This window comes from Marmota monax, unplaced genomic scaffold (assembly GCF_021218885.2).
Source record: "Marmota monax isolate L192 unplaced genomic scaffold, Marmota_monax_Labrador192_F-V1.1 WCK01_AAM20220418_F8-fsc00159, whole genome shotgun sequence".
NCBI lineage: Eukaryota > Metazoa > Chordata > Mammalia > Rodentia > Sciuridae > Marmota > Marmota monax.
In genome coordinates, this window is record NW_026694999.1 from 4,055,425 (window position 1) to 4,079,950 (window position 24,526).

The 24,526-nt window shown below is 35.7% G+C and overlaps 1 protein-coding gene across 1 annotated transcript in view; it reads right to left on the reverse strand.

Annotated features, from left to right (window-relative positions):
- Galntl6 (polypeptide N-acetylgalactosaminyltransferase like 6) overlaps positions 1-24,526 on the reverse strand; it is a 199,582-nt gene that overhangs the window by 78,772 nt on the left and 96,284 nt on the right. The window contains exon 4 of the mRNA XM_046427557.2: positions 5,702-5,809. Coding sequence (XP_046283513.2) covers positions 5,702-5,809 — 108 coding nt within the window. The remainder of the gene's footprint in view (positions 1-5,701; positions 5,810-24,526) is intronic.

Genomic DNA, 24,526 nt, shown 5'->3' on the forward strand with positions numbered 1-24,526 from the left:
CGCTGGAATTGGAGTTGGAAATGGAATTCTTGCCATGGAATAATAAACTATTAGAAACAAGGTAATTAGAATGGAAATGAACTAGCAGAGGCCTCAAGCTACGCGTTACTGGGCATTCACACATCTCATGAGAAGAAGCTAATTCCTCAAAATGAGTCCCTTAGATGCAGGTGCTCCTGTGGCGTCATCCTGGGGTTAGGGTCCTGGAGGGCAGAGTTGCAAAGCAGCCAGCCCTGCTGCCCCTTGCAAGAATGGCATTTTTGTTTATTGAGAGTATGGCATGTTAGAGTATTCTAATTTGCTTAAATTTCAGTAGCTTAATTTTGTAGCAGCAGGGACCTATTTTGTCTGAGCAAGATTTCTCTTTTCTGAGTCTCCAGTGGAGTTGTGAATGCAGGAAAATATTCAGTTCTAATAGGGGTAATGATAAAAACATAATTATAATCCCCACTAGCCCACAAATGGGGCTCACCATGTAGTTTGTTTCTCAAGTGCTTTGGAAAAAAGAAAGCTATATAAATGCTAAATAACAACATAACGTGTCAAAATGCTCTCTATGGGAGGAAGAATAACCAAATCAAACTGGAAAAGGGATCATCTGAAATAGAAAATAAATACCTTTTTAATTTCATTAAGAATGACAAAGTAAAAGTACTGATTAATAATGACAATCAATTATCATGTAAGTATCAATGCCTGCCATTTAAGTATTATATTTACTCTACAAAATATTCTAGTAGGTATAAACAAAAGCTAATATAAAATGTAAGTCCTCATAGGATAGCTGTAGAAATGCTGAATATTTTCCCCACAGCTAGGGGACTGCCTCATTCAATTATATGCTCCATTTTGCACAGTAGAGAGCATCAAATAATTGATTCACAAGTCATAGCTGAACTGAAACTTGGGAAAGCACCAAGGAATATCTGAGACAATTAAGTTGAGCTAAATGCCTTAATGTTGGTGAGAACACAGCATCTGTGGGAGCTTTTGGGGAAAAAATATGTAGAGCAAGTAAATAGGAAAAAATGAAACCAAAGAATAGTTTTGAGAGGTTTTTGTAGGAAATGAAGTTTTAAAACAATGTCTTAACCTCATATATTTTTTCACAGTATATGAAATGGCAGAAGACTATACCTGCAAATCATTCACTGTTTTACTTTCTTTTCTTAGTGTCTGTGTATGGTACAAAAACTCTATGCTTTACCTCCAGATTATTTAAAATATTTAAAAGACATTGTTTTATTCTATTTTTGTTTGTTAAGGAAATGAACAGAATAGACAGATACTTAATAGAAAGTTCTGATACCTCTAGGTTAGGAATTAAGGGAACAAATGAGAGTCAAGTAGTGGTAAATAAATTTGTGTTACAGATTTTACCATTTTCCCTGGCAAATGGAATAATTACACTGCCTTGTTCTCATTGCCTATAACATAAACTTAAAATAGCCCTGTGTTCAAGAGGCAATACGATGAAAGTGTGAATATGCGTGCTCCATCAGCATTTCCTGCCAGAAAATTTTCTACAGTGTGTGGGTATCCTAAGCTGAGGTGCCATTACTTTACGAAAGAAGCACTTAATCTAATTGGAAAAGCTCAATGCTATTGGCTTAGGATACAGGGTATGTCGTATGCATTTCTGCCTGGCACATAGTAGACACTTGATGAATACTTATGGACAGAATTTCTACAGCCTGAGTGAGCCTCCTTGGAGGTTAGAGATGATATTTATCTTCATTACAATGGGGTCATCCTATCTTAACGATTTATTGAGTCATTATTTTTATATAATAAATTTATGGTTTATTTTTCTGGAGGAGAACATGGAGAGTAATGAAATACTATTTTGGAAGTTGCTTGAACTTCTTCAATAAATGCTTCACCTAAATGGAAATGCTACATTATTTTAGTAGAAGGTATTCTATTTTTATATTACGGCCAAAAGGGACGAGAAGCAAAGATGTGATTGCAGTATGTGAATCATCTTTAGTTCTTGCCACAAGTGTTGGATATAGCATTATTGCCCTTTTTTGTTATATTGTAAGGAAGAATTAGAGATGGTTATTGTTTTCAGAGGGATTGCTTCTGCACTGAAGTCTTAGCCATTTATGCAGGCTGAGTCTTTGGGGAAGAATTTATCATTCTTGCTTTCCAAGAGAAAGCCCATGTTAGGCCACCATGTCCCTGAACTCAATGATAGTTTCAAATAAAGCATCTGAACCCTATAGTTTTAAGAGCAATAGAAAGAAGTGCTGGCTGCTCTTGATGACTAAGTTTGTCATGCTACAGCTCTTATTTGCTGGGCAGCTTTATGGGAGTAAACTGATTCACAGTCATCAGGGGAGAAAGGTCAATTTGTGGAGTGTAGCTTTCCCTTTCATCACCATACTTTATAGCCTTGTTGGTGATTTCATTATCCGATATCAAACTAGTCAGTTTGGTCTTGTTAATGCTTTTCCTTAACCTATATATTTTTCTGCCATAAACAAAGGAGAGCTTCATATGTTGGATATGGTATTTTTCCATTTCAGCTATTTCAGACTGGGATCACTGACACCATGGTCAACAAAGAAGGTCTCATTAATTGGCTTGGGGTGGTCTGGCTTGTATACTGAGCACTCCTCCTCCCCTTTATCCCTCTCCCTATTCCCATCAATTTCAGGAGTCTGAGATGATCTACGAAGTCAGCAGAGTTGGGTGTCGCTAGAGAAATGGCCCTGGAAGAAAGGCATCTTGGGAAGTGTATTAAGAAGTCATTTCACAGCTGTCAGAGCAAAGCAACCGTTCTCCCTCAGGCCTTGGATTTAGCCTTTGTACCCACAAAGTACAATGACCATAGGAAATCTTCATGGGTCATTCTATTCAGTTAAGAAACCTTAAGTAGATACAGAGAGTCAAAAGCATTTAAAACCTGTCTGTGGATTAGTGTAGGCTGTAAGATCACTAAGCATAATCTGTCAATATAAAACAAGCATTCCTATATAAAAAAATAATACTATATGCCGTTTGTGGCAAATACTTCCTCTTCTTCTTCTTTTTTTTTTTTTTTTTTTAACTTGGGGCATTTGACCACCGAGCCGCATGCCAGCCCTATTTTGTATTTTATTTAGAAACAGGGTCTCTCTGAGTTGCTTAGCATCTCGCTTTTGCTGAGGCTGGCGTTGAACTTGTGATCCTCCTGCTTCAGCCTCCCTCCTGAGCTGCTTGGATTATAGGCGTATGCCACCGCACCGGGCTTCCTCTTCTATTAAGTTATAGTTCCATTGATAATCTATATGAGCCAGTTTGCATATAAGTGAACCATATAAGACATAGGTCTCATTCCATAATAAATCTGATAGTTTCATTTAGTGTTTCTCTTGTCCTCATGGTATTCTGGCATATGGATTGCTGAACTGTGTGGACTGTATCTGTCACGATCAGGACTATCAGAGAGAAAGAAAGATGTATGTTCAGTTTGTTCCTCATTTAAACTTCCAGAGCCTATGTAGTACCTGACACAATAAGCATTTTTCTGTTTTCAGAAATGAAAATTTAAGCCAAAGAAAATCTGGCAAAGGTCTTTCAGGTTATCAGAATTCTAGGCAGAAAGTCTATGCCTGTGTCCCCAGATCTGTCACTTAGAATTACACATACACAGCACAATTTTTCATATCTCTTGTTGTATATAAAGTGTATTGACACCAATGTGTGTCTTCATACATGTACTTTGGATACAAAGGTATTTCTGTATATCAATGACAAATCCTCTGAGAAGGAAATGAGGAAAACTACTCCATTTACAATAACCTAAAAAAAAAAGATACTTAGGAATCAACTTAACAAAAGAGGTGAAAGATCTGCACAATGAAAACTACAGAACCCTAAAGAAAGAAATCAAAGAAGACCTTAGAAGATGGAAAGATCTACCTTGTTCTTGGATAGGCAGAATCAATATTATCAAAATGACTATACTACCAAAAGCACTATACAGATTTAATGCAATTCCGATCAAAATCCTAATGGCATTCCTCATAGAAATAGAAAAAGCAATCATGAAATTCATCTGGAAAAATAAGAGACCCAGAATAGATAGCTAAAGCAATCCTTAGCAGGAAGAGTGAAGCAGGTGGCATCACTGTACCAGACCTTAAACTATACTACAGAGCAATAGTAACAAAACCAGCATGGTATTTGCACAAAAACAGACTGGTAGACCAATGGTACAGAATAGAGGACACAGAGACTAACCCACAAAATTACAATTATCTTATATTAGACAAAGGTGCCAAAAACATGCATTGGAGAAAAGATAGCCTCTTCAACAGATGATGCTGAGAAAACTGAAAATCCATATGCAACAAAATGAAATTAAACCCCTATCTCTCACCATGTACAAAACTTAACTCAAAGTGGATCAAGGACCTAGGAATTAAAGGAGAGACCCTGCATCTAATAGAGGAAAAAGTAGGCCCTAATCTTCATCATGTGGGATTAGGCCCCAACTTCCTTAATAAGATTCCTATAGCACAAGAATTAAAACCAAGAATCAATAAATGGGATAGAATCAACTAAAAAGTTTCTTCTCAGCAAAAGAAACAATCTGTGAGGTAAACAGAGAGCCTACATCCTGGGAGCAAATTTTTACCCCTCACACATCAGATAGAGCACTAATCTCTAGTATATAAAGAACTCAAAAAGCTAAGCACCAAAAAACCCAAATAACTCTAATGGTTATGTATATGGATATTTCGTCTCTTCCCACCAGATGGTGATGCTAGATAAATAGAAGGTACTGAATAGTGAATTGAATTTATTTTTCATAACACACACTAGTACCCTGCTTAGAGGGCTACAGCCCTTTTACACATTTGCATGCATGTATGTGTGTTTGTGTGTTTTGGAAGTCTGCTGGAATCACCAATTTGCAAAGGTACATGAATGAAAGATGCACAGTTTTTAGAAGAATTAAATGAACTTTTTACAGGTCTAAAACAAGCCTTTAGGATCACGTCTCCAGCTTCCTCTCCATTTCCTAATGAAGCTAGAAAGATTAAAATATCTGGTGGGTAGATGTGGCTCTGCATTTCAAGCATCTTCACAGTCTCTCATCACTTTTGATGATTTAGTAATAATGTAGGGTGCAGCAAGGTAGTTGACGTTCTCCCACAGAATATCAGAATTGTTTTTCATTTTAATATACTTTTTAAACTTAAAAATCATAAAATGTTCCTTAGAATGACATCTAAGCTTCAATATTTATGACATTCCAATTGCTCTAGCCGTTTAGGAAAAAATTAAAATGAGCCCTCAAGTAAAATTTAAGTGGAAAAGATTAAAATTCAGAATTATGGACTTTTCTCATTTGAATGAATCCTCACTTTTTTTTTCCTGGAAGTTTTATGTGCGAGGCCTAGATTCCTTATATTTGACATTCCTTCAAAAAGTAATTCATTTCTCTCTTGAAAATACATGAACCATTTTATTTTTTGAAAGTAAACCCTTTCGGATCAGTACAACTTACCCCACCCAGATTTTGTACTCTCTTTTTAACTACAAACCCAGCGTCCATCCTGCCGAAGATGGGTTCATTCTGGGGCACAGGCTGGGATCTTTTGAGTGAGTGAAAGTGGATCAATGACAGGACATAAAGTGAAGCTGACTCCTTTCCCTGCAGAAAGCCCTTCTGAAGCCCAGCCTGATCTGATGCCCGGTTACTCACTCTTGCCAGGCTGGTCCCAGATGGAACTTTGTAAGGAACATACTTCCTGTAGATATGACCAACTCTAGAACAGGGAACATCAAACATTTCTCCTCCACACATCCAAACCTAAAGAGGGGAAAGTACAACAAAAGAGAACAGTGAATTTCAAAAAGGATAATTCAACATAATAATTCATAAAGGAATTATTAACAGGATTCATACAAGAGCTTAAAACTCTCTTAAAGTTGATCAATGAATAATTTCTGTTTTAAGTGGCTAACCAAGAAAACACTTTTAAAAATAAAAAATTAGAGTTTTATAGTTATAGTAGTTGGGTTTTTCCTGACAAATTCGTGCATGCATGGAAAATCAATTTCAGTTCATGACCTGGATTTTCCATTCCCTTCTCCCTCCAGTCCTCTCCCCTCCCTTCTACTTCCTCTACTCTATTAGATTTCATTTTGCTTTCTATTAATTTGTATTGGATTGGCCCTTTATGTAATATTATCCTCCCCTCCTTTTTCTTTATTTTACTTTAGTATCCACACATGAGAGAAAGTATTCAACCTTTGAGTTTCTGAGTTTGGCTAAATTCACCTAGCATGATATTCTGCATTTCCATCTGTTTACCTGCAAATGCTATAATTTCATCCTTTTTTATGGCTTAGTAGCACTTCATTGTGTGTGTGTGTGTGTGTGTGTGTGTGTGTGTGTATCTCACAATTTCTTAATCCATTTGTAAACCCAATTTCTAAATCTGGGTTGATTCCATAATTTAGCTATTGTGAATTGTACTGCTATAAATATTGAGGTGGCTGTATTGCTATAGTATGCTGATTTTGGATCTTTTGGGAAAATACCAAGGAGTGGGATAACTGGGTCTTATGGTAGTCTCATCCCTAGTTTTTTGAGGAATCTCCATGCTTCTTTCCAGATTGGTTATACTGGCCGAGTGGTTGTACAGTCCCACCAACAATGTACAAGTGTTCTTTTCTCCCCCCAACCTTGTCAGCCATTTATTGAAAAACCCATATTTTAGAAACCTAGGTTCATAAAAGCATAGAACAAAAATACTTGTTCAGTAAAATATTATTTCCGTATACAATATGTTGGCTTTTAAAAAAATTCTGGTAGAATTTTATCACAAATATTGTATTGAACCAGCACTTAATGCTTTGACATCTTATTTATATAGATATTTGTTAAGATAATCTGATTGTGAAATCATATGAAGATATAAATCATATGAAGATATGAATTAAAGTTTCAGTCCAAAAACTTAAAATATAAAAAGTGGAATTTTTAAAATAGATGAGTGAGTTAAAAAACCCAAACACATTCATGCTTTAAGTTAAATCTAGTTTCTGAAACAGCAGTGTTAAATATCCTTATCACATTTTTATCTCTAACCACCACTAATCTTTTTTAAGGTACAGATAATCATTGACTAGTAATGTTGATTCAGAAAATATTGAAGTCAAGGTATGTGTTAAGATGCCATATTTATATATAGTAACAAAAGCTAATTGGTCATATTTTGCTATGAATACACACACATATTATCAGGTTCTACATAACAGACTAGGTGCTATAAAAGGGATAATTATCAAAACACAAATCTAGGCTTTTACACAGGCTATATTTTTAGCAATTTTCATTGCAAGAAAAAAAAGACTTAAAAGAGCTTTAGAGTGGAGGGCATCTGAAGTACTAGCTACTATCTGTTGAACTCATGAGTTCAAGACCAACCTGGGTTATATAGTGAGACCTCATTTAAAAAAAAGAGAGAAATATATTAACTGATTAAATTTATGTATCAATCTGATATCAAACTATACTACATATAGCTTGTTTTAAAGTGTAATCCTGAAAAAGATAAAGAGAAATGTTTATGTTATCACTTAAATTTCTTTCAAACTTCTCTAAGAGGATTGCTACCTCAGGAGAAAATTGGTTGAATTATGTATATTCACAAGATACTAATTTTACAAAAAAAAATTGTAAATAAATATAAATATCAGCAGAGTAGAGGAAGGGAAACCGGGGAAGGGAGGAAAGAGAGGTAAGGGTAAGTACTGGAGACTGAATTTGAGCAAATTATTTATTCCATGCATTTATAAACATGTCAGAATGAATCCTAATGTTATATATAACTAATATGAACCAATGAAAACAGAGAAGGGTTGAATAAGTAGTGATATGGTAACTGGAAATCTAAGGAAAAGCAATGAAATTATTTAAAAAATACTCTCTCAGATAGTTAGTACTAGAGGTGCATGCTACTGTACCCCACTCTAAAGCTCTTTTAAATCCTTTATCTTGCACGTTTTTACCCACTTTGGTTATTCCCTTTATAAAGGTATATAAAATTAGGACTTGGATGTTGTTTAGTGGTAAAGCACACACCTAGCATGCATAAAGCCCAGGGTTTAATCCCCACATCAAGTATACTTAAAATTTACCTGGAAATCAGCAGAAGATTTCAGGCCTACAGATAGATCTGGGCCCTCGAGCCCTAAACTATCCATAGTACATTGGTGATATGTATTTTGTGCTACTTAGTTTTTTTTTAAACCTCTCCTTCTGTGGAACAGTGGATATGTTAGATCCTGGAACATCTTGCTATATTTGCCCTTTTTATTTTAAATCTTATATAACTCCATTCTCTTGATATCTTTCCAGTTGTTGATTCTATAATTTAGAATGTTTGTGGATCCTACCAACTCTATATCATCCACATGCATTTCTGATGTCTTGATCTCAATGACTAATAAATATCTCATCAAATAGAAATTAATACCACGAGTAGTCCTCAACTCAATTAAAGCAACTGAATATTGTTTTAATAATTTCATTGCTTAATGATTTTAATTATTCTTATAAGAAAATGAGGTGAATAGTCTTGATAAAATTCAGAGAAACTCTTCAAATATTTGAAAAACCTAGTATTTGTATGAGATATTTTATAGAACCCCCAAGGAGATAGTACCAGGATTGATAGCATAGAACTACAAGAGGATAGATTTCAACCTAGTGGGAGGAAGACATTCCTAATAGAACATGATTGATTAAAGATGAAATGGGCTTCCTGTGTCCTAGATTTGTTGAAATCTGCAGTAGATGGCATAGTTGATGGATAGTACATGGATAGTTAATCCAGCTGATATTTTAAGGTAATTCTAATAGCAAGAACTAACATTTATGAATATATTTGTACCATTTTCATGGATTATTTGATGAAAACGTTAGGCTCACAACTCAATGATAGACTATTGTTTCTCCAATTATATAAACAGGAAAATGGCAGTCTAGAGAAGATAGTATCTTGTTCAAAACTACATAACTAGTAGCCTCCAGAACTGAGATTTGAAATTTAGTGGTCTAACTCTAGAATCCCTATGCATAATCAATATTTTACCCACAGAGTTAGTAAACTTGTCTGTAAAGGGCCACATTGTAAATACTTTTGCCTTTATAGGTCAGAGGGTCTCTTTTGCAACCTCTCGAACTTGGTAATATGTATAAAACTTTGTTTATAAAAATAGGCAGTGGGTCATAATTTAATTGACCTTCTTCTATAATGTAGAAAGTACTTCAAAATGCTGATATTCAGTGATTCTAAAATTATATATGTGGGATATTATATTTTCCAAAATTGAATGCCACAGTATCTCCTATTGCACATGCTCTTCTTCTAATTGACTTTGGTAGCCTCTGACTGAGATGTGGATCTAGGTCCTCTCTCTTTGAGTAGACATGTGGATTCTTAAACCTGTAGAGTACAGCAAAAATGTCTGAGACTATGCCACAGGCTATGTTAAAGGCAATGCAACTTGTACTCACTTTCTGGGGCACTCATTTTTGGCATTCTGAGCTGCCATGTAAAAAGTCTGACTCCTTAAATTACCTAACCTTAATTTGAAGAAGTCCAGGACCAATGAGGTTCTATGTGTAGATTCTTAGGTCAGCAGCTCAGTTGAGTTTTCAACTGATGGCCACCATCAACTGTCAGATACATGAACCAAAGAGTTCTCTAAATGACTCTTGCATATAACTGTTGAGTCACCCAGGCGAGACTCCATATATTATGGTATAGAAACTTGTGCTTGTTTTGAATTTGGTACCCACAGAATCCATAAATAAAATGATTGATTGGTGTAGTAAATTTTCTGGGTACTGTGTTATGCAGCAATCGAAATCAGAACTGTATATTTTCAAATCCAAGATAAAGGCGAACTGCTAAGAGATAACCAATGTGTTTGGATCCCCTGCACATTTCATCTTACCAGGAGATACAGGGCTGGGACTCTCCAATTTCTATGCTCATTTCTTCCTAGGCAAACTGCCAACATATAATTTCTTTGTATTTAGATGACCCATGTGATTTGAATGTGAATGGAAGTGATGTGTGACACTCTGGGACCAAGAAATTATGAGTGAATTTCTTTCTCTATCGTCTTCTTAATTTATTTTTTTCCCCAGAGTCTCATCAATTGGAGAAGATCAAGAGAGGACTTCAGGCCCTGGGAAATGGTGGAGTCATTAAATGGACAGGGTCTGGGTTCCTGAAAAATTGCAGAGAGCAGTGCCTACTCCTTGTGTTATGGGCCAGGCTATATGGGCAATGACCAAACAGACTCCATTTTACTCTGAGACTCCATGTCATATAAGAAATGCTTCTCCCATGGGAACACTCCACCTCTGTACCTATCAATAGTTGCTTAGCTTAGCATGTTTGGCAACACAAAATGGCGATTCTTATACAATGCAAAATTGTTCTCTCTTTGGTTTCTATTTTTCTTGGGCAATGTAACCTGTCAGACACTGGTTGTCTAGACATTAGTAACCATTCTCTAACTTGTACTCAACTAGGGTCATTTTGACCCACTTCCCTTCTGCTTGCTTGCTGCTAGGCCAACCTGGAAAGTCCCATGGGATACCAATGTACCCATTGCATTGTTTCCCTAACTGCTCAGTTCAGCCTCTATATCCCTGATTGCTTACAGATACATCAATCTGGATGTGGTTTTTGCCTTTAAAGACCCTGAAATGCTCAGACTTGGGGCTGTTCCTTGCAGAGACAGTCGCTGGCTGGCTGGCTAACTAAAGACTCTCCAATTCAGACAAAATGGACTTGGTACGTTTTCTGAGCAGGCTGACCCATAACACTTGTCCTCCAATTCTGCACCAGATTGTAACAGAAGTAATAGAGAAAATTTACCAGGTTATGTTAAGATTTGGGGTTGTTGCAGCACTAAGTCCATTGTAACTGATAATCCTTTTATTTTAGTTTCTTCTGACATTTTTAATCTGTTGTAAGAACTATGATTATTTGAGAGATTATTAGTTTTGCATTTTAAAGAGAATTTGAAAGTACTTAAGACAGAATGAAGGGGAGATATACAGGAAGGCTGAGAATGTTAGGTAGTACTGTGTTTAATCAAATGTCCGTTTTTATTGTTCAAAGATGAATAAATATAAAGGCAAAGAAGCCCTCTTATCATCCACATTAGGAGATAGTAATTTGTTAGCATAGCCTTTTATTTTTATAAAAAGGTGACCATATTGGTTCCATTTGTGGAGGTGGTCAATCTTTCCTGTAGGATTAAGGGATCATGACATGTGAGGGCAAAATGTGGAACCAAAGCCTAGAATAATGCCTTCTATTTTTGTCCTTTTTCTATTTTGGGGTTCCTGAGGTCTTATGGAACACATATAAAGTGGACAGAAGTGAACTAAATGCTTCTTCTGAGAGAGTTTGTCAGAGTGAGATCTGCCACATGAGAAAGTTAAATAAGTCATCATTACCTTTTGTTATGGACTTGTTTGTGTCCCCTGCCAAACTGCTATGGTGCAATCCTAACATTCAATGTGATGGTATTAGGAAGTGGGGCCTTCAGGAGATAATTAAGTCGTGAGGGTGAAGCCCTTATGAATGGGTTTAGTGTTTTTCCATGAGAGGATATGATGAGAAGGTGGCCTTTTGCAATCTGGTAGAGAATTCTCACTGGAACCCAACCATTTTGGCATTCTAATTTCAGAATCCCGGTGTCCACAACTGGAAGAAATAAATTTCTGCCATTTATAAGTAACTCAGTCTTTGTCACTTTGTTATAGCTGCTCAAATGGCTTAAGACTCTTTCCTTTTAAAGATATGACAAAGCAAACTAATAGACGCACAGAAACTTTATTTTCAGAGGGTCACTCTAACATAGTTTCTAAAGATCTGTGTATCAGTTTCTCATTGATACATAACAGATTACTATAGATTTAGTGGCTTAAAACAACTTACATTTATCATCTTACGGTTCTTTGGTCAGAAGCCCATTTGGGCTCAGCTGCATTCTCTACCTACATTCTCACAAGGTTGAACTGGAGTGTGTGTACTGGACTGAGTTCTGATCTGGAACCTCTGTGGAAGAATCTACTTCCATTTAGATTATTGGCAGTTGTAGGAAGAGGGCCATTTCAGAATTTTGCCTACCACCATTTCTAATGAATGAAAATTCATGTCTTCTATCACTAACCTACTCCTTATTCTTAAAATTCTTTCTATCAGATTTTTTTTTTTTAAATAGCAAAGTCAAATTTAGGATACTTCTGCCTGGATTTTTTAAACATTAAATTCAGTGTCAAGAAAGAACCCCGATTTATTTATTTTTGTCTGTACTATCACTATGATCACTTAAAAACATAAATCTGAGCATATTATGCCTTCATTAAAATCCATCAGTGGTTTTCTATTGGTCTTAGGGTAAAATTATAACTCCTCAATAAGTTTTCCAGTCTTGCAAAGTCTTATTTGTCTCTCAGTCACTATTCTCTCATTCCCCTGGCCAGAGCTATATTTAAATTCTCAGAAGGGAGCAAATTTCCCCTCCTTAGGGCTTGTTGCCGTGTTCTCTCTAAAGGGATTTCTACCTCCCTCACCCCCTTCCTGCTTTCATAATGCTTTCCTACTTCCTACTTATTTTCCAGATTTTAGCTTAACTGTTACAACTGAGCCCTTTGATTTGGTCAGGACTCCTATTGTATGCTCTCATTCCATCTGTACTTTCCTTCTACATCTTTCATTTTAGTAGTTCTCCCTTATTCATGGTTTTGTTTTTCATGGCTTCAGTGACCCATGGTCAACCACAATAATTTAAAAATATTAAATGGAGAATTCCAGATTGAGAGAGAGAGAGAGAGAGAGAGAGAGAGAGAGAGAGAGCGAGCACATTCACACAACTTTTATTCTAGCATAGTGTTACGATCATTCTATTTTATTATTTTTATTATTGTTAATCTCTTATTGTGCTTAACTTACAGATTAAATCTTATTATAGGTATGCTTGTATTTAGGAAGAAAACATAGCACATATAATAATAGGTGTTACCTGTGGTTTCAACATCTACTGGGTGTGTTGGAACACATTCCCCTCAGTGGGAAGTGCTGTGATTGAGTCAATAAATATGCAGTGAGCACTTACTGTATGCCTGAAATCCTTTACTGGAATCATGTGTGACTGATTCAATGTTCTGGACTTATAAAGGTTTCTTTCAAATGGAGGCTGCAATTATAGTAACCATAATTAAGTAATTTATTTGTATGATTCATTTAGTATTTGCTTTCTCTCATTGGATTATAGGTTCTGTGATTATTTAATTCATTACTATATCTTCAAGTATCTAAGGAGGGCTCAGAACATAATAAATATTCAAGTATTTGTTAAGTGGTTGGGTATAATCACCTCTTGTTTTAATTATGTGTATGCTCCTCCTTGTACAGAGGGCTTCTAGGCTTTTCCAACATAGTGTTGCTTCATACAACCCAAGGCCATCTTGCTTTTTTACCATAAATGTATCATTTTGATCTTTCCAAACCTAAAAGCTATTTTCATTTCTCTACCATGGATATCGCCGTACACTTCTTCATTTTTTTCATTCTTCTTCATGAAACTGTATGTATTTCAGTAGAAATATCCACATCCTGACACAGTAAGTGATATGTTTAGATAACAGTGTGGGAACATAGTTCACTTAGCACAGCTGTTGTGGTATTTATCAAGTATACATTTATTTTGAAAGACATTTTATATATTTATATTTTAAGCAGGTTTATATTTTTAAAAAACATTCCTGGCAGAATGATGTGATGATGGTCTTCAAAAAAAAAAAACTATGTCATGCCATTCTTAAAGTATCTAATTCTTAGAGAAATGTTTTACATTTGCAAATAATGTGTCTTCTTTTTGACAACATAAATATTTTAAAGAAATGTTATTTTACCCATGAATGAACATAGATAGAGGTTTTTAAACATAATGTAGCTCAAATTGACTGAATAATTGAATGTTTGCCTTATTTTAAAATCACTTTTTAATATGAGCCACAAACTGGAATTTAGACATAAAGAATGTTAAATTGAATGGAATCATACAATTATACTGGTCACATGGAATATAAAATTAGCTTTAGTAAGAAATTGATCGTCAGGAGCATAATAAAAGAACATTTTTCAATGTAAATGAAGCATACTATTCTATATGGAAATAGTGATCTAAATTGTCAAAAAATATTTATGAATACATTTACTTCCCAAATTGCTGTCTCTCTCTTCATCCACTACTCATCTCTCCCTCCTTTCTCTTTTTACTCAGGCTATCCTGGGCTTCTTTCTGTTCTTCCCACAAGCTAGGTACTCTCCTACCTTAGGGCATTTGTTGATTCTTCCCTCTGCTATAATTTTCTTTTTCCAGTGCTTCACATGGCAAAATACCTCATTCTCTTCAAGTCTTAGCTTTGAACACTCATGCTCCAAAGACCTTCTTACCCTGGACTCTCAGTGCTCATCACCATTCTTTGCTTCTGTTCTCATAGCACACACCACCTTCTAACTCAGTAGATATCTCACTTATTTATTGTGTACATTGTTTACAACAAGGATAAGAATCACTGTGTCTGACTGTCATGCCTAAAATAGTTGGTGCTCAGTATTTTTGAATGAATGGATGATTGAATGAATTATTGGCTTATTAATACAAATTAATGTTTATTACAGACAACTCAATTGCTTTATGATTACCCATCCTATGACTGCTATTAAAAATAACCTAGATGCCCTTCAGTAGATGAATGGATAAAGAAAATGTGATATATATACACAATGGAATATTACTCAACAATGAAAGAGAATAAAATCATGGCATTTGCAGGTAAATGGATGGAGTTGGAGAATATAATGCTAAGTGAAGTTAGCCAATCCCCCCAAACCAGATGCCAAATGTTTTCTCTGATATAAGGTGGCTGATTCATAGTGGAGTTGGGAGGGGGAGCATGGGAAGATTAGACAAACTCTAGAATAGGGTAAAGGGGAGGGAGGAGAGGGGAAGGGGCAAGGGGGTAAAAAAGATGGTGGAATGAGATGGACATTATTACCCTAAGCATTGTATAAAAACAGGAATGGTGTGAACATACTTTGTATACAACCAGAGATATGAAAATTTGTGCTCTATGTGTATAATACGAATTGTAATACATTCTTCTGTCATATTTAACAAATTAGAATAAAAAATAAAAAAAATAAGTTGTGATACCTAGACTATTCAATACAAATGTCAAAATAAGAAGTTACTTTGACTTTTTTCCCAGTCACAAGTAGCTTATTATAAAATGAAGCAATGGCTGATGTTAAAAATATAAGACACTGTATATAACAGTAATTTTCTGGGATTGGAAAATAACTTTCTAACTGAATGGCATGACTTGAGCAAGCTAAGACTGAAAACCTTAGGACTAGCTAGTCAAAGACGCTACCATCTAATTAGAAATTAAAACATTGTTAACCTGAAGAGCTTTCGTAAGTACTGAGAAAAGCCACGTCTGTTATTATTCTCTGGGCTAGATGTAAGAAAAACTGCATCTTATAGTCTGACTTGATCTACAGAAGGTGTGGGGTGGTTTATCCACCCACACTATTTTTCTGTCTTGGTCTCAGAAACCTGGGTTTTGAGATTATTCTTGGAGAGAGAGAGAGAGAGAGAGAGGTGATAGCTTATTTTGATATTTCCTGATCAGTAAGTAAAAATGGTGGTCAGGAAATTAGAAATCAGAAATTAGAAAATGCATCTGCAAACTTTGAAGGCTTTAATGTAAGAAATGCTCTGTTAAGTCAGTATGTAAAAATCCTGCCCAAACTATATTATGTTTAACAAATTTCTAGATGTCAGGGTAGTGACAGTTTTAGAGGAACTGTTGATCATAAGATCTGCTTTTAAGATGCAGTGTTCGTATTTAGGGTAACATCAAGCAGTCTTAAAACAGTGATTGAGGTGGAGAATAGAATTGAAAACCAATATAACTTGTTGGTTTATTCAAAATAATAAGACGGGCGAATCAACGTCCTTTCCCAAGATTCATCAGATTTGAACCACCTCGAAGGTGGCCAAGCAGAAAAGGAAGATTTGAGAGCTGTCGGTGGCCTGAAGTGTTTGTGGGAGGGAACTAAGTGGGCAATCAGAGTCATAGAGGGTGGAGAATCAGAGAAGGCTCCTAGAAGTTCTTAAGGTCTGGAAACTTTTAAGAGATTTAGCCGTTCTCTGACTTTTTCACATTTTGCTTGCACAATTTGCTATTTCCCCCTATCTTCAAAGTTGGAATGAATTGGGTTTTGTCTTTTTACAAGGCAGACATTTTAAATAAAACCTTCTTCTTGAACAGTAAGGGTTTGGGTGTCCAAGACTGCTGAAAATGAGCTTTGAAGTTAGCACCTCAGTCCAACACGATTCGGATAAATATCATTGCAACAAACACCAAGAAAAAGCAAAGAGTTTTCCTTGCTTCAGTTTAGAAATTCATTAAACATTTTATTTATTTTTGATTAATTTTTAAGCAATATTCCATATGAAGATGTTTCACCAAAATAAAAAGAATGTGAACGTTTTTTGAAAAGTTCATATTGGCATTTGTAAGTTATTGTATCTTGAAGAGAAGTGGATATACTTTTATGATAGGGTGCTAGTGGACCAGCTGTGAATTGGGAAGTGACCACTCTCTCCTGAGTCCCTTTTTCATTTTCTATAAAGTTGAAGTAATGTATTGACTTCATAAGGTGGTTGTAAGGACTAAGACAGAGTCTATTGGTGGCATATAATATGTGTTCAGTAACAGTGATCGGATAATACGGTCTACCTGTGGATGAACTTTCTTTTTTGCAATATGTTGAGGGCTGCAGTCGTGGTCATGTAGCCACATATTGACATCCATAAGAGGGGACAGGGCATATGACAACATGCACAATTGTGAAAGTGTGTGTGTTGTGGAAAGCAGGAATTATATTTAGAACTGCGACTCTCACAATTTGGAAAGGAGGAAGGAGTTTTGGTCAAGTCAGAAGCATTAGAATGATTAGAGTAAATTTCTTTCTTTTTTCTTTTTTGGTTAGGGAAAAGAGCAACAGAAAAATAAAAAGTTAGGAAAAAAGTCTCAATATTAAAAGAAGATTTCAGTAGGAAGTCAAATTGACCTTAACATAGGTGCTGAATGCTTTGTAAATTGTTGTAACTTGCTCAGTTTACAACTATCTATAAAAGTTAAAATAAAATTAAATAGGGAATTAGGAAAATGCCATCAGACATAAAGGAAGTAACAACTGGAAGGAATTCATACTTGCTGCTAGGCTTATATCTAAAAGACATAAAATTTAACTTGAAAATGCTCTGTTACACCTGAAGTACCTTTTGTTAGGTAATTGAAATGAATCTCAGATTGACTTGTGGGACATTTAGCAGCTGTTTCTGTTTATCTTTGAGTTTCTGAATGAGTTTAGAGTCATTTTAATATTTTCTTTGGAAGATCAATTCTGGGAATGTGGAATTAAAATGGATATTTTTATGTCACCTAGGCTAAATATTCTAGGGGAAATATCCCTTCAGGAACAACTCTGGATATTTTCTTGTGTACTTGGAGGTGTATGGTGTGTCATAAAAAGGCTTCTGTCACATTTCAGATACAAAATACAACTAGACTTTGAAGCACTTTGCAGGTTCAGAAGTGAGGAGCAGTCTCTAATGTAGCTGTCTCGTAAAAGCAATGAGAAGGTATATAAAATATTTTAGAATCATCGTTGGCATAAAAAGGATGTCTAATGAGCACATTTTATAAGGCTAAATTTATTTCTAACACAAGCATCATCATGATAGTTTATATGAGATGGCTCAAGGGAAAAGAGTGCCCTCCTAAAACGAGATTGAGTTGTACCCCTCTAGAAAGGCAAATAAACTATTTTAAGAGTATAAATTAAACACCCCAGGGGGAGGTTTTTGCATTTTCAGACAACAATGGTGAAAGTGGAGAATGCTTATTAATTAGAATAGTGGTTTTGTGCTTGGCTTGCCTTAGGAACAAGAGTATGAGAAGTTAGCAAATGTGGTGGCTGGGGGAGGGAAAGAGGGAATGACGTGGGGACAAGAACTCAGAAAACAACCCCCTTTTCTTTGGGATGATAGTTTGTCGTTATTCTGCAGTTTGAATCCCTTGGGGTCTAGACCTGTGGAAGGGAGGCCAGGCACAAGAATACTATTGAACATTGGGCTACTTCTCTGTGCTCAAGGATTCCCCAGTGGACTAAAATCCTCCTGTTAGCTTAGAAGTTTGGGCCAGATTAATACCTTAGATTTACTTCTTGAACTTGTATTTGAACCATCCTGAGATCCACATAAACATATTGATTCATCAATACAGATTCGGATGTATTTAACGAGGCTTATTCTGACCCCCAATCTAATGCCTCTCCATTAAGAGAATCTTAAAAGTCAGGGGCTGAGCAAGGACTGACCCAGATTGTATACATGTATCAAGCCAGGTGTTGGGTTGACGTGGTGGAAATGGGGGACCAGTAGACAGAAGGCCCTTTCCACTCTTTTGTCCCTTGGCATGGATGTCAATGTTTTAAGAGTATTATGCTCATCAAATAAGACTGTCCTTTATTCAGGATCCTGCTTTGAGACATTGGCTAATTTCCTCTTAGCTTTTAACCAATGTCAGAAATTATTATACTTATTTATCCATTTATTTATATATGATTTTTATTCACATTCCATTCCATTAGGTGAAAACTTTACCTTTCTTTTGGCTGTAATATTCTCAGTGTCTTTTGCATTGTAGGCTTTCAATAAATATTTTCCTGATACACGAATATGACTGTGAATATTGTCTACATGTGAAACTATATATAGTATTGCAATTTTATCATATATAAGTACTTACATATATACTGTATTAAACGTATTTTATATATAAAACAACATTTATCTGCCTACTTTTATTTTTGCACACATGTTCTATACTTTGCTTTTTTTCATTTACCAATGGGTTTGGATATGCTATATTGGTAATATTAAAGTTGTCACATTCTTTTTAAAGGCCATACTGTAGCATATAGTCTAGGGAGATAATAATTATTAGTTTGTTTCCTGGTGATGAATATTTACGTTTTTTCATCTTTTCTCAATTAAATCATACTAAGATAAATAGTTTGCATACATGTCATCTCACATGTGTGAGTTTATCTTTCGGTTATATGACTAGAAATGAAATTGTTGAGCCAACACATGTAGATATTTAAAATTTTGGAGGATATATGCTAATTGTTCCCCATGGAGATTGTACCACTTTTCACTACTATGACTGATTATATTTGAAGGTATTTTTCTTTTCTATTTATTTATTTATTTATTTTTATTTATTTTTATTGGTTGTTCAAAACATTATAAAGCTATTGACATATCATATTTCATACATTAGATTCAAGTTGGTTATGAACTCCCAATTTTACCCCAAATACAGATTGCAGAATCACATCGGTTACACATCCACATTTTTACATAATGCCCTATTAGTAACTGTTGTATTCTGCTACCTTTCCTATCCTCTACTATCCCCCCTCCCTCCCCTCCCATCTTCTCTCACTACCCCATCCACTGTAATTCATTTCTCTCCTTGTTTATTTTCCCATTCCCCTCACAACCTCTTATATGTAATTTTGTATAACAATGAGGGTCTCCCTCCATTACCATGCAATTTCCCTTTCTCTCCCTTTCCATCCCACCTCATGTATCTGTTTAATGTTAATCTTTTCTTCCTGCTCTTCCTCCCTGCTCTGTTCTTAGTTGCTCTCATTATATCAAAGAAGACATTTGGCATTTGTTTTTTAGGGATTGGCTAGCTTCACTAAGCATAATCTGCTCTAGCGCCATCCATTTCCCTGCAAATTCTATGATTTTGTCATTTTTTAGTGCTGCGTAATACTCCATGGTGTATAAATGCCACATTTTTTTTATCCATTCATCTATTGAAGGGCATCTGGGTTGGTTCCACAGTCTAGCAATTGTGGATTGTGCTGCTATGAACATCGATGTAGCAGTATCCCTGTAGTACGCTCTTTTAAGGTCTTCAGGGAATAGTCCAAGAAGGGCAATAGCTGGGTCAAATGGTGGTTCCATTCCCAGCTTTCCCAGGAATCTCCATACTGCTTTCCAGATTGGCCGCACCAGTTTGCAGTCCCACCAGCAATGTACAAGAGTACCCTTTTCCCCACATCCTCTCCAGCACTTGTTGTTGTTTGACTTCAGAATGGCTGCCAATCTTACTGGAGTGAGATGGTATCTTAGGGTGGTTTTGATTTGCATTTCTCTGACTGCTAGAGATGGTGAGCATTTTTTCATGTACTTGTTGATTGATTCTATGTCCTCCTCTGAGAAGTGTCTGTTCAGGTCTTTGGCCCATTTGTTGATTGGGTTATTTGTTTTCTTATTGTTTAATTTTTTGAGTTCTTTGTATACTCTGGATATTAGGGCTCTATCTGAAGTGTGAGGAGTAAAAATTTGTTCCCATGATGTAGGCTCCCTATTTACCTCTTTTATTGTTTCTCTTGCTGAGAGAAAACTTTTCAGTTTAAGTAAGTCCCATTTGTTGATTCTTGTTATCAACTTTTGTGCTATGGGTGTCCTATTAAGGAATTTGGAGCCCGACCCTACAATATGTAGATCGGCGCCAACTTTTTCTTCTATCAGACGCAGAGTCTCTGATTTGATATCTAGGTCCTTGATCCATTTAGAGTTAACTTTTGTGCATGGCGAGAGGAGGAGATTCAGTTTCATTTTGTTGCATATGGATTTCCAGTTTTCCCAGCACCATTTGTTGAAGATGCTATCCTCCCTCCATTGCATGCTTTTAGCTCCTTTATCAAATATAAGATAGTTGTAGCTTTGTGGATTAGTCTCTGTGTCCTCTATTCTGTACCATTGGTCCACCCTCCTGTTTTGGTACCAGTACCATGCTGTTTTTGTTACTATTGCTCTGTAATATAGTTTTAAGTCTGGTATCGCTATACCGCCTGATTCACACTTCCTGCTTAGAATTGCTTTTGCTATTCTGGGCCTTTTATTTTTCCATATGAATTTCATGATTGCTTTATCCATTTCTACAAGAAATGCCGTTGGGATTTTGATTGGCATTGCATTAAACCTATAGAGAACTTTTGGTAATATCGCCATTTTGATGATGTTAGTTCTGCCTATCCATGAACAGGGTATATTTTTCCATCTTCTAAGATCTTCTTCTACTTCTCTTTTTAGGGTTTTGTAGTTTTCATTGTATAAATCTTTCACCTCTTTTGTTAGGTTGATTCCCAAGTATTTTATTTTTTTTGAGGATATTGTGAATGGAGTGTTTTTCCTCATTTCCGTTTCCGAGGTTTTGTCGCTGATATACAGAAATGCCTTTGATTTATGCGTGTTGATTTTATATCCTGCCACTTTGCTGAATTCATTTATTAGTTCTAGTAGTTTTTTTGTAGACCCTTTTGGGTCTTCTAGGTATAGAATCATGTCATCTGCAAAGAGTGATAATTTAAGTTCTTCCTTTCCTATTTTTATGCCTTTAATTTCTTTCGTCTGTCTAATTGCTCTGGCCAGTGTTTCGAGAACTATATTGAATGGAAGTGGTGATAGAGGGCATCCCTGTCTTGTTCCAGATTTTAGGGGGAATGCCTTCAATTTTTCTCCATTGAGAATGATGCTAGCCTGAGGCTTAGCATAGATAGCTTTTACAATGTCTGAGGTAAGTTCCTGTTATCCCTAGTTTTTCTAATGTTTTGAACATAAAGGGATGCTGTACTTTGTCGAATGCTTTTTCTGCGTCTATTGAGATGATCATATGGTTCTTATTTTTAAGTCTATTGATGTGGTGAATAACATTTATTGATTTCTGTATATTGAACCATCCTTGCATCCCAGGGATGAATCCTACTTGATCATGGTGCACAATTTTTTTGATGTGCCTTTGTATCCGATTCGCCAGAATTTTATTGAGGATTTTTGCATCTAGGTTCATCAGAGATATTGGTCTGTAGTTTTCTTTCTTTGAGGTGTCTTTGTCTGGTTTCGGAATCAGGGTGATGTTGGCCTCATAGAATGAATTTGGCAGAGCTCCTTCTTTTTCTATTTCCTGAAATAACTTGAAAAGTATTGGTATTAATTCTTCCTTAAAGGTTTTGTAAAACTCCGCTGTATACCCATCCGGTCCTGGGCTTTTCTTGGTTGGAAGTCTTTTGATTGCTTCTTCTATTTCATCTATTGTTATTGGTCTGTTTAAGTTGTGAGTATCCTCCTGACTCAGTCTGGGCAAATCATATGACTTAAGGAATTTATCGATGTCTTCACTATCTTCTATTTTATTGGAATATAGGTTTTCAAAATAATTTCTAATTGTCTTCTGTATTTCTGTAGTGTCTGTTGTGATATTGCCTTTTTCATTCCGTATGTTAGTGATTTGAGTTCTCTCTCTTCTTCTCTTCGTTAGCATGGCTAAGGGTCTGTCGATCTTATTTATTTTTTCAAAGAACCAACTTTTAGTTTTGTTAATTTTTTCAATGGTTTCTTTTGTTTCAATTTCGTTGATTTCCGCTCTGATTTTAATTATTTCTTGCCTTCTGCTACATTTGCTGTTGTTTTGCTCTTCCTTTTCTAGGGCTTTGAGATGAAGTGTGAGCTCATTTATTTGTTGGCTTTTCCTTTTTTTGAGGAATGACCTCCAAGCGATGAATTTCCCTCTTAAAACTGCTTTCATTGTGTCCCATACATTCCGATATGTTGTGTCTGTATTTTCATTTATCTCTAAGAATTTTTTGATTTCCTCCTTTATGTCTTCTGTAACCCATTGATCATTCAGTAACATATTGTTCATTTTCCATGTGATGTAGGATTTTTCCTTCCTTCTTTTATCATTGATTTCCAGTTTCATTCCATTTTGATCAGATACAATGCATGGTATTATCTCCACCCCTGTATATTTACTGAGGGTTGCCCTATGGCATAATATATGGTCTATTTTTGAGAAGGATCCATGTGCTGCTGAGAAAAAAGTGTATCCACTTGATGATGGTTGATATATTCTATATATGTCAGTTAAGTCTAGGTTGTTGATTGTGATATTGAGTTCTATAGTTTCTTTATTCAGCTTTTGTTTGGAGGATCTGTCCAATTGTGAGAGAGGTGTGTTGAAGTCACCCATAATTATTGTGTTGTGGTCTATTTGATTCTTGAACTTGAGGAGAATTTGTTTTATGAACGTCGCAGCACCATTATTTGGTGCATAAATATTGATAATTGTTATGTCTTGTTGGTGAATGGTTCCTTTTAACAGTATATAATGTCCTTCCTTATCCCTTTTGATTAATTTAGTCTTGAAGTCAATTTTATTCGATATGAGGATGGCCACCCCTGCTTGCTTACGAGGACAGTGTGCGTGGTATATTTTTTCCCAACCTTTCACCTTCAGCCTGTGTATGTCTTTTCCAATCAGATGTGTCTCCTGGAGGCAGCATATTGTTGGATTTGTTTTTTTAATCCATGTTACCAGCCTATGTCGCTTTATTGGAGAGTTTAAGCCATTAACGTTTAGAGTTACTATTGATATGAGGTTTGTACTTCCAGCCATGTTTGATTATTTATCTTCTTTTTTTTTTAATTTAGTTTGTTTCTCCATGGTTAGCTTTCCCCCCACCCTCTGTCTTTATAGAGGCACTTCCCACTGATGGATTTGGTTATTGTTTTTCATTTCTTCCTCGTGTAGTGTTTTGCTCAAGATGCTTTGCAATGCTGGTTTTCTGGCTGCAAATTCTTTTAGCTTTTGTTTATCATGAAAGATTTTTATTTCGTTGTCGTACCTGAAGCTTAATTTTGCTGGATACAGAATTCTTGGTTGGCATCCATTGTCTTTCAGTGTTTGAAATACGTTGTTCCAGGATCTTCTCGCTTTCAGCGTCTGTGATGAAAAATCCGTTGTTAACCTTATTGGTTTACCCCTGAATGTAATCTGCCTCCTTTCTCTTGTAGCTTTTAATATTTTCTCTTTGTTCTGTATATTGGATATCTTCATAACAATGTGTCTTGGCGTTGGTCTACTGTGATTTTGTGTGCTCGGTGTCCTGTATGCATCTACAATTTGTATATCCGTTTCCTTTTTTATTTCTGGAAAGTTTTCTGTAATTATTTCATTCAGCAGGCTACTCATTCCGTTGGTTTGAATCTCTGTACCTTCTTCTATCCCGATGACTCGTAGGTTTGGTTTTTTTATGTTATCCCATATCTCTTGGATGTTTTTCTCGTGGTTTTTAACCAGCCTTTCTGAGTTGGCTAGGCTCTTTTCAAGATGATATATTTTGTCTTCATTATCTGATGTTCTGGCTTCTACTTGCTCCACTCTGTTGGTGATACTCTCAATTGAGTTTTTAATTTGGTTTATCGTTTCCTTCATTTCTAGAATTATTGTTTGGTTTTTTTAATAATCTCTATCTCCTGA